The sequence below is a fragment of the Limanda limanda genome, chromosome 14, assembly GCF_963576545.1.
Source record: "Limanda limanda chromosome 14, fLimLim1.1, whole genome shotgun sequence".
Classification (NCBI taxonomy): Eukaryota; Metazoa; Chordata; class Actinopteri; order Pleuronectiformes; family Pleuronectidae; genus Limanda; species Limanda limanda.
The window spans coordinates 19,927,354-19,939,052 of NC_083649.1; the positions used below are offsets into that span (position 1 = coordinate 19,927,354).

The 11,699-nt window shown below is 41.4% G+C and overlaps 1 protein-coding gene across 1 annotated transcript; it reads left to right on the forward strand.

Moving 5' to 3' along the window:
* Positions 1-214: 214 nt before the first annotated feature.
* On the forward strand, positions 215-11,454 carry LOC133019184 (potassium channel subfamily K member 4). The gene is made up of 8 exons (XM_061085579.1): positions 215-224; positions 1,505-1,634; positions 1,917-2,187; positions 7,423-7,537; positions 7,647-7,807; positions 7,899-8,085; positions 9,932-10,074; positions 10,879-11,454. The coding sequence occupies exons 3-8, from the start codon at positions 1,999-2,001 to the stop codon at positions 11,452-11,454; spliced, it is 1,371 nt and encodes a 456-aa protein (XP_060941562.1). The 5' UTR covers positions 215-224; positions 1,505-1,634; positions 1,917-1,998.
* The last annotated feature ends 245 nt before the right edge of the window (positions 11,455-11,699 follow it).

Consider the following 11,699-nt stretch of genomic DNA (forward strand, 5'->3'; position numbering starts at 1 on the left):
TTTCACTCTTGTGCGCTCAGCAATAGCCTCACACACACACACACACTCTCTCATATACTCTACCTCACACACACACACAGTCTGATATACTCTTGCTCACACACACACACACACACACACACACACTCCCTGTACATGGCTGCCTGAACTCGACCACTGCTCTGGATTCTCCTGATCGTGGGTTTTGAGGTGAGGCTCACACGCTGGACACTGGACTACCAGGTGCTGTGGTCAGTGCCATGCGTCTTATGGAGGGATTCTAAATGGTAATAATAAAACGGATCACTATGGGCACGGCTCGGCTGCAGCACGGTAACAGCCCCTGTTGGCACTCGGTGGAAGGCGTAGTATGATTTTCCTTTTTGTGCATTAGGTGCATTATTTGTGTGTCAGGTCTATCTGAGGCTGGTTAACTGTGGTGTTATTCATGCTGATAGAAGGATTGTAAATTCAGATGTTCTCTGTAACTGTGTTTCTGGACTGAAATATACTAGAATAATATCTGAGGTGTAAAACAATCTTTAATTTGTGAATTGCAGGTTAAATGTGATGATCACACAGGGACGTTTGTCCCATTTCTTATTGCTTGTGCCAGCATTATGACTACTGTAATGTCAGCATTAGTGCATATTCTGCAAACTGTGGAGCTGTGATGTGTCCAATTTACTAAGTAGACAGTCCCTATGTTTCCAGCAGCTGTAAAACTGTTTGGAGAGCGGGTGTATATTTGCTGTCACCATGTTTATTACTCTAAGTTTGGACCAGTACCAGCAGTCTGCTGACTAAAGAACTTAAGAAGATGGGAGGTTGAAGTTTTTTTCTTTCTGGAAGCAGTCCAGTGATCCGTCCCTTATTAAATAATTTCCCAGGTTTTTACTGGATAAAGGGAGCGTCGGACACATCTATCAGATTCTCGGCGCCATTGCTTTAACACCAGTGTGCCCAGCCTTAGCTCCAGTTTCAGTTTGATCCTCCTGGTTTGAGCTGACGATGACCAACATCATCGCTCTGAGGCTGGTCTCAAGTTTCCAGGTTCCACTCCTAGTTGGAGGAAACTTTTCTTCTGATCAGCATCACCTTCAAGACATAGATGGTCATTTGTCGCCCCTCGGCCAAAACTTCCATGGTGCATATAATAAGAAGATGGAATCAGAGAACATGTAACAGTAAAGAAAGTCAACAGGTGTTTTTTGTTCAGTAGCATCACCCTGTTGTTGATTGTTGCCTTGTCATTGTGGATCATCCTCACCACTCACTGCTGTAAGAGGTAGAGCGGGTCATCCACTAAGCAGAAGGCCGGCGGTTCGATCCTGCACACTGTGCTGAGGTGCAAGATACAGAAAGTGCTGCACATAGGTGCACTTCATGAATGTGTGTGGCAAAAACTGCAGTATAAAGAGTTGTTGTCAAGACAAAAAATGTGCAATATAACTACCGACCATTAACCTTTCAAAATCACTGACTTAAACGCTGATTGAAGGCACATGTGTGTGCTCCTACCTAGTGTCCCCTCCGTCAGAGTGTGAGGTGGACGGGCTCCCTGGTGGTTACGGGTCCAGGGACTCCATCCTCAGGCCTGGCGTGAAGAAGGACTGGAAAAGACGCAGGCGTGGCCATCTGAAGCGGATTGACAGGTCAGTGTTGTGTGTGCATCTGTTTGTGTATATGTAACATGTATCAGTTGCTCTTCTGCCTACAGGGTTGTAAGGTGGGTCAGATGACAGGTTTGTATCAGGGACGTTGCACTTACTGTGACAGCAGTGTGGTGAGGCCTCAGTCCATTTAAATGCCTTGTGTGCAGCTAATGGGGGGGTGTGGCTGCTGCTGCAGACATGTGTGTGCGGCCCCTGTGTTGCTGCCTCTCTCATGTGGTCAGTGTGAAACTGCTCATGTCTGTGTGGATGCTGATATTTCAGCTGCAGCAGCTGGGATCCTGGCCACGCTGAGGCTGGCGGAGAGAAGCAGGAGTCTACGTTCGGACTGGGCGGAGGTGCAGCCATGCGGTGCTCCACCGTGCTCGTCATCTTAACGGGGGTGCTTCTGTACTTGGTGCTGGGTGCCGTGGTGTTCCAGGCCCTGGAGACCCCGCGGGAGGAGAACAAGCACATGATGCTGCAGAGCGCGCGCCAGGACTTCCTGTTGAACTTCACATGTGTTGGAGAAAACAACCTACAGGCCTTTGTAGAGGTAAAGTAGATCTTCTTGTGACCAGTCTATCTTTGGCTGCTTCTTCTAGTGGTCCAATTTTAAATGGAATTCCCTTTTCCATCAGATTTTACTGAATTAAAGAAGTAGTTTCCATATTTCCTCATAATAGATTCTGGGCTTTATATAAATAATGAACAGCTCAACCAAACAATGATTTTCCTTCCCAGATTGTGTCAATTTTGAAGAATTCTAACAAGCCTCACAAAGTGGCTTGTTAGAAGTCATATAAAGTTATTTTGTGTTTTCACCCTGTCTTTAATGGTCTTTGTCATCAATGAAGACAGTTTTCATACTTTTCTATTCTCACTAAAGCTTAAAGACGAAAATAACATGTAGTCGGGTGAGCAAATTCCTGTTGGTGCTGGCGATAATTTTAATAAACTGTTCATATTTTCATATTATTATTTTTCTCTTTAAGTTTTTTCTCCTTATGTCTTGTGTCAACAGGGTCCAGGTTACTGGACCTGGAAATTGTGCATCAGAAAGTGACTGTGACACTGGACTTAGTTACGGCATGTTGTTAGTTATACGTAAACAAACAACAGAGGATCTGTAACTTAGACACTGATAACCTCTAGTCGCTAAAAATACATTTTGGCATGGAGTCTGACGAACAGCTGGCTCTGATTTTATGTATTATATTCACGGCATGGAACTTAAGTATGACAACACAACTTATCACAACTCATATTGTCAATTCTCATCAGGGTCCTGAGGCATACTTCAGATTTGATTGGGGGGGGGGCAGATGTGTGGTCAGAGCAGTTTGTAAGGATTGGTCAACTCCAGTGTGTGTGTGTGTGTGTGTGTGTGTGTGTGTGTGTGTGTGTGTGTGTGTGTGTGTGTGTGCGTGTTTGTGTGTGTTTGTGCGTGTTGGTGTGTGTGTGCGTGTGTCTTTGTGTGTGTTTGTGTGTGTATGTTCGTGGTCCAACTCATTTTGTGGGGACTTAAATGTCACATAATTGGGACTTCTCGTATGTCCCCATAACGTAAATCATTACATTTTAAGGTGAAGACGTGTTTTAAAGTCAGGTTTGTTTAGGTTTAGGTTGGAGTTAGTCTCCAGGATATCAATGTGATGTCCTCTGAAGTCATGGAGACAGGCTGAATGTTTGTGTTTTATGAGCCAGCTTGGCAACCGTGCTGTGATTCCGAGAAGTTTGTCCTCGCTCCAGAATGCACGTTGTAAATGACAGTTTTAGCCTGAAAGTGATCTGCATACAGTGGCTGACATTTGCAAAAAGGGACTCAAGGCTGACGTATGGCAAAGGCATGCAAACTTGAATACTTCCTTATTATACATACAAAAATATACATTTCATCCTTTAGTTTCATGAGTTCATTTGATGGAGTGACAGTGGCGTGGTTACCACCCTCTCGCCTCTCAGCCAATCGCAACTCTTGCCTCTAAAGCTAACAAACTCAACAACTGAAACCAGATCCAGCCTATGTGCACCTGTTTGCTAAAACAACAATACAAAAAATCAACCAACTAGAAGCTGCTGCTTTAAATAAACACAGAGCACAAATACTGAATCTAACACTGAAGCACATCATGGGATCATGTGCTTGAAGCCAGAATGTGGGGGGGAAAAAGGAAGCTGTAAAACTAAATATGTTGTTTCATGTGTAGCACGTTTGACCGACACCTTGACACCTCTGTCCAATATTTGCATAATAATAAAGAAGAAAAAAAAGGATCAGGTGATAGACATATAAATAACCGAAAACATATACATTTAACCATTAAAATTGGATAAAAAGTATGGTGTTAGGCGCTTTTGGGAAATGGACATTAAGCCTGTGACAAAAGTTACATTTGAAAAATTTAAATTACAGGAGAAACTAGAGTTAATTGTAAAATTATGATGTCAGCAACTTGAATACCGACATTTTTTCTGACCATCTGAGTTGTGGCATGTGGTCACACATATGCAATTTTTTTCTGTGGCGAATCCCCAATCTGTGCAAGAGAGGATGTGGGTACATTTGCTTCCTGTGGCGAGGCCAATCGTTATGTGGTTTCACGCAGAGCTTTGGTGAACTTTATTGTATTTTTTGGTTTACACGGTTATACAGAATCAAACTAACTCCGAACAAATTGTTGCTGGGTTATAAATCCAGCTCAACCTCACCTTTCATATTCTAAAGGCCAATTTATGCCTTTCCGTTTTTTTCTATTACGGACAGATAAGACCGCCCTATCCGTCGTGAAACGCCCTCTCCGAGTGCTTCAGATAGCTTTTCGTACACGTCTGATTTTTCTAACTATCCGTCTTCATGTTGGAGACCCGACGGACCGCTCTTGGCTGTGATTGGTCCGCGAACGACATCATTTCCGTATGACGTCATTTCCGTATTTCCGGACCTCAAACTTCCCGTTTACTTGTAGCAACAAACACGAACACAACTATGATTCTACGATGAATGAGACGTGTGTGTTAAGCCAGCGGAGTTGTCCGGCTGACGGTGGCTCGTTAGAGCACTGAGGGCATGTGTGCACGGTCACATACGGTTAGAACGAGCTTTCAAAACGGCGCTAGCAGGCTAGGCTAGCGGGCTAGCCACCATGCTAACTGCGGTGGTAACAGTGCAAAAACCCGCCGTCACGACTTTAATTCCACTTCTATCATGACACTGTTTCTATAATACCGTCAGGTTAGAAGCAAACACTGGATAGTAGTTAGTGTCGGGAGTCCCTGCTGACTGTGTGTGGAAGCTGGGGGGAGCTAGGTCCGTGTAGCTTCTAGCTACATGTAGCCTCAAGCAGATTCAAGCTGTGGAATCAGCAACACAGTTCGGAAACAAGACCGGGGAACCGCTGCGCTAAGAAACGATTACATCAGCATCTTGACACGCTGGGTGTCACTTTATTTAGTTCTGTTAGTTGCCATGGTTCAGTGTGTGGGACGCAGGCTAACATGTAAACAGACACACGTGGACTTCTTCTTCCCAAATGGGGTAGGCTTCTCTGAGCTCGTCTTCCGTTGCGCCACCTATGGGTTTGGCGGGGAATTGTTTTTAGACGGATAGTCGTCGGAGAAGTAAAAATCAAAAAGACTCTTTGTCTCCCGCTGAGACCTCTCCGAGAAACGGATACGTAGAAGTATATAAGAGCCTTTAGGCTACTATATTAATAAAGATGTGTGATGCAGATTGACTTTAACATTGTTGTTGCTCCAGTTTACAAGAGCTGGTCTGGTTGCAGTTATTGAACTTGATAGCTTAAGACAACACTGAAATGTTATGTGTTTTATTAGGAGGAATATTTTTAAAAACATTTTGTATTCTAAAATAAAAACTTCCATAAATAGGAAAATAGGAATCATTAAGTAACATTCCTAAATATTTTAGTAGGTTTTAATCGTCTCAAATGATTCAAATATATCATATATTACACAATTTATTCATATGACAAGTTTATAACAAAACATTTCATACATACAAACAAGAATTATTAAATGTATCCACTCACAGGCTAATAAACAGGCAAGGATCTGATGGCATCGATCCCCTTCTAAAATAAAACGTAGAAATCATTAGCATGAACTTGCACTTGTAAGATCTTAAACACATGAGCTCTTAATTACATCCTGTATACAAACAGGAGTAATCTTATTCATAAGTGAGCCTGGCAGCTGTCACAGAGTCAGACGGGTCCGGTTTCACACAACCAGTATCGGCTGATGTTTGATAGACTCCAAGTTCTGTCTTTCAACAATGTGATGTATTGTAACTTGAGATCTTATCCACTACACAATGTCACCCCTCTACAGTTGTTTGATACCACTGGCTATTAATGTGGTGGGTCATGTGTTTGGCTTTGTGGCACAGCTGATTTCCAGGAGGCCTTTCTGACCATATATGGTCTGATAATAAGAAACGTATGCATACTACATCATTTGAAATGATTGTTGATTGATCGATTAGTCAACTAATCGATCAATCAACAGAATTTTTTTAGAATTGTCAATGATTAAGGTTATTTAATATGTTTTAGTTATTTATAGAGCAGAAATAACAATCATCCTCTGCAGTTGTTTTCACTGTAAATCAAAGACTCTTAGGTTTTGATTCAGCCTTGGATTTAGTAGAGAATAATCAACAGAAAAATGATGGTAGGTTGCAGGTCAAAAATCGACTTTATTATAAAAAATGTACAGAATGAATATTAGCTTATAACTGTTTGTTTATTATAGGGCCCACTCAAATCTGATACGTCCTTGAACTTCCGCTGTCCTGTCAGTAGCCTTTAAAAAAAGGAAGTCTTTTTTTTTGAAGAAAACAATGTGTTTAAACAAGCAGCAATTTTCAAAAAATATATAAATGATGTTTGGCTTTGCACAAAGCCCTAGAGCTAACAATAAACTTGAAAAAGTTAAATTTAAAGTGTGCATCATTACCTATTATAAATGTTCAGGCAACAAAACCACACTACACTGTAAATTGACTCTATTTACTGAAATGCTCCTATATATGCACCTAAAGTCACTATAACATCTGCAGAGTCCATGTTTAGACACAGCCTCATCATATTCGCTTTTAATTTGAGGGTTAACAAATGTCTTCAAGTACCAACGGACACAAAACAGATAATAAGATCAGGTAATTCGATTATCTGTGCTGGGGGGGTTCGATACACTTGGGACAGAGTGGAGCCGGTCGCCGTTATACATCGGTAATCAGTCTCTTTGTCACTGACAGGCTGATGCTGATCGGGACTGTGCATTTTCCACATCATTTGTGGCCGGATGTAGAGTAGTAAATTAATAGATCTTGAACTGATGGGTTAATTTATTAATGTGCAATATCTCCTTTTTTAGTGCTCTTTTTACTGTCTAATTAAAGGTTCAGTTTATAGAATTAAGTGACATCTCTCGGTGAAGTTGACCGTCGCAGCTGAATACCCCCCCCCCCCCCTCCAAAAACTCAAATGGTGTTTAGTTTGTCCAGCCTGGGTTACTGTAAAAAAAAAAAAAGGACCCGCTCCTGATGTAAATATAAAGTAATTAAATATAAAGGGCCCATTCTAGGGTAAAGAAAACAACAATTCATACAATTTAGATCATTACACACACTAGGGAAAACACCACCAGGATAATTTTGTATTTAAGTTCTGCCAAACTAACCCTAGCACCTAAATCTTACACACTGGACTTTTAAAAATATATATTAATTTCATGATAATAACTCTTGTCTAATGTCCCTTCCCAGGAAGTGGTGGAGGCCATCGGTGCAGGTGTGGATGCCACCAGCAACACCAGCTTTGTCAGCCAATGGGATCTGGCCAGTGCCTTTTTTTTCTCAGGAACAATTATCACAACCATTGGTAAGTGTCCAGTACAAATATTAGGACCACAACATTTAATTCTAATGACGCATTTTTGACTGGAATCCGTTTACAAATTGTGTCTCTGACCTCTGACCCTACATGCCAGGTTTTGGAAACATCTCGCCCAAGACATACGGAGGTCAGCTGTTCTGCATTTTCTACGCCCTGGTGGGAATCCCACTGTTTGGTATCCTACTCGCTGGGGTTGGAGACCATCTGGGTACTTGGCTGAGGAAAGCTGTTGCCAAAATAGAGACTCTCTTCCTGGTCAGACCCCAAACAGTGCTGTTCATGTCTTCTTTGCTTGATTTTCCCCTCATTTTTCTCATCCCACTGTGTTGTTTCACCCTGCGGACAGAAATGGCGTGTGAGTCCCACTATTGTGCGAGTGATCTCAGCCGTCCTGTCCATCCTGCTGGGTTGCGTGCTCTTTGTTGCAGTACCTATCCTGGTCTTCCAAAGGGTGGAGGGCTGGAGTCTTTTGGAGTCGGCCTATTTTGTAGTTATCACCCTGACAACAGTGGGTTTTGGAGACTATGTTGCAGGTACACAACAATAGAACCACCGCATGTTTCTAAACATAGCTTGAAATAGTGTGATCACAATGGGGGGGACTGGCCACAATGGCTATATTAGAACATGATGTTTAGATGTAAAGCACATGAATTACAGTATATTCGTATTCTTACATATTGCATATTATACATTCTCCAATACGAACAAAACACTCAAAAAAACACCTTTTTAATCACTGTCAATGGGAACAGTAAAAGGGTTCCACTGTGCACCAGTACAAGGCGCACTAGATAGAGTAACATGTTAGTTGTGATCATGATGCAACATCTGTTACTAACACAATTTCCCTGCTCTCATGAAAATACCACGGACAACTGGAATGGTTCCCAGTAGAGTCAACCAAGGCCCAACAGTTCTCTTAAATCAATCAATCAAATTGTATTTGTAAAGCCCATAATCCACAGAACATCGTCATCATCCACTGCCACTATCAGGATCCACCATCATAATCAACCATCAGCTGCCACCTTGATTATGATCCACCACCACTCTCTCTGATCTGCGATCCACCAGCATGATCCACGATGTCGCCGCCACTGCGATCTTGGATCTACAAACAAATTCCACAAAGTCATAGTTATTATTTCCCCAAATATGCCCTATTTCTTCCATCAGATCAAGATCCTTGAAAACAGTAAAAAAAATCGCACCAAACTTTAATGGTTTCTTCCCTGACACATACCACATCTTTCCACCATGTTTTGTGGAATTCCTTTTGAATAATTTTTGTGTAATCTTGCTTACAAACCAACAAAAATACAATCCAACAAACAAACAAATGGACAGGGGTGATAAAAAAACCTCCTTGGCAGAGGTAATATAGAAATACTAGAAAAGGAATCTGCACTCACAAAAAATAAGAAAACAGAAGTAGAGGGGAAGTAGCGATATTCTGTGTGTGAGAAAATTTCAAAAAATTGGGATGTGGTGGATGCCATGTAATTCACTGGGATATTATACTTATCATGGATGAATGGACTTGTTAATGATGTAGCTGGTAAGGTGGTGAAACTTATTTGACCTACTAGTGTTTATTCATTCAAGAAAATTGTATCATGTAAAATGGTAGTAAAGTCAAATCAAAAATAAATCTTTAAAGTTATCAAGTGTAGTGCAATAGTTAATACACACAACTTCATTCAGAGTTGAGAAGTAGCAGAAAATTGATCTTAAATATTGTATTTAATTGTGATACTTGAGTATATTCACCTTTTCAGATTTGTGTCCAGTGAGATGTTTTCAGAAAAAACTGGCTACATTACTTTATCCATGAAAGTCGACAACTTCCACCAATAATACTCAACAGGGTTTATTTTAGCCATGAGGTCACGTCACAGCTGAACTTACTCTCACCACAACAGAGGTTAAAAGATCTAATCATGCACAGACACATCCCTTTTAACAAACCCCTGATAACTTGCGGTTATTCAAAAATGCTTTAATATACAAATCAATAAGAATTTACTCCTTTTGCCGAAGTGAAACGTGGCTTCCACTCTTCTGCGTTTGTTTTTACATATTTTTTTCATAATTTGTTGAATGTATTGATCGGCAGATGAGTTGCAAAAATAACTTAATTAGTCATCTGTCAATATGTCTGTCAGTTATGATGCATTAAGTTCACTTAGCACAGATATTTTTCATTTTTCTCATCAATTATTCAGGAGGATTTTCTTTTAGAAGGGCAACTATCGATTTATCAGACCTGCTGCATAGTGTCTCCCATCATGACTGTTTGGACATGGATGGGTGTATATTATATACGGTTATTGCTGCTTTAACTGACTGCTACTGTGTATTTGTGTCTTGTCAAAGGGGATTCTGGGATTGCAGGGAGCGACCACTGGTACAAGCCTCTGGTGTGGTTCTGGATCTTGCTGGGTCTCGCCTACTTTGCGTCTATCCTGACGATGATTGGGAACTGGCTCCGGGTGCTTTCTAAGAAGACCAGAGCTGAGGTATACTTGCATTCTTCTGCGTTTCTTTCTCTAAATCAGCTCTTTTTTTACACTCTTTATTTCATTGAGTCTGATCTTGCGGTAGTTAATTATCCAAAGAAGAGAGAAAGGAAGGGGGAAATAAGCTATCACTCAGCTTTACAACACAACTATTTATCCCTATACCCCCTCCCATCCCATCCTGAGTCCTAACATCCCAGATTAATAATACCTGAAAAATACATTATAATCAAACCTTATCACAGCTTAATGGAATGTCATGTCTAAAATAGAGTGTAAACTATGATTTCATATGTGGGTGACATTAAAGGAAACCACAAAATTTGCATAAATGGGTAGAATTTAATTGGAAAACACTTAGTTTAGTGCTATGTTATATGATCCCCAAGAAGTGTTGAATGGTATACTTGGCAATATGACTAATACAAAACTAAAAAATCCTTATAAAGGGGAATCAAACTAAAAACCGTAAAGTGTTCAATGTCTACAGTTATATTTTTCTTCTTTTCTTTTTCTTTATCTTTCGGTAATGTCTTTTGTTTTGAATATATGCATGAACCCAATAAAGATTCGTAAAAATATACTTCTACTTCTACTAATAATAATATTAACAATAATAAAAATAACAATTATTTATCTGAAATAATCAATTTAGGTTGCAAGAAAAAATGCTACCATAAGTTAACCAAAATTAAACAAGAAGAGATAAAGACAAGATAAGAAAGGGATGTAATTAAAAAGGAGGTAAAGATAAATAACTGTGATTGGGTTTGGCTAAACTCTGGTTTGACCCTTCTCTCTCAGATGGAAGAACTGCGAGCCCACGCCACCGACTGGACTCAGAACATCCAGAATATGTCGGTAGATTTCCGAATCCCAGGAAAAATCGACGACCCCTTCAAGCGGCGCCGGAGAAGGCGCCGCCATGGCTCTCGCAGCCACGGTCAGAGTGTGTCAGGTACAGGGCCCTCTGAGGGGAAAGAGGGGCACCCTGAGAACCAGACCGATTCTGGATCCTACTCCTCCTCCTCTTACTCGTCCAATGAATCCGGGTCTGGATCAGAAACAGACTCTCAGGCCACGCAGACGGAGCGAGTGCCTGAAGAAAAAACTGAGAAGGAGCAGCCCCACCTGTCTCAGCCTCTGGACTACTTCGGGGAGAACCTTGCCTTCATTGATGAATCCTCAGATACTCAGAGTATTAAACTTCATCTGGATCCTCTGCTGGACCCAACACAACCCAACCCTGCTCGCTCTCGTCAGCCGAAGAGGAGACGCCACAGAAGGCCTGTTCCACAGAGAAGCCCCGAGGTCAATGGCTCCAACTCTGACAGGAAGGAGCCCAATGGAAACCCCAAACCACTGAACCTCCAGATCTAGGCCTGGTACAGAAACTCCAACTTGATTCATGAGATGTGGGAAGAATCTGAGCAATGTATCTGTGTATATGTGCTGCTTACTTACAGACACTTGATGAAAACATATTGCAAAATAAGCCTTAGCCCCTTGTGGTTTGCATTTAATGGCCTAAGCATGCGAGTGTGTTTGCCTTAATCAAAGATGATGAAGCGACTGTTATGCCGATGCTCCCTTTACGTTATGAAGAGCTGCTGCCCTCTACTGGG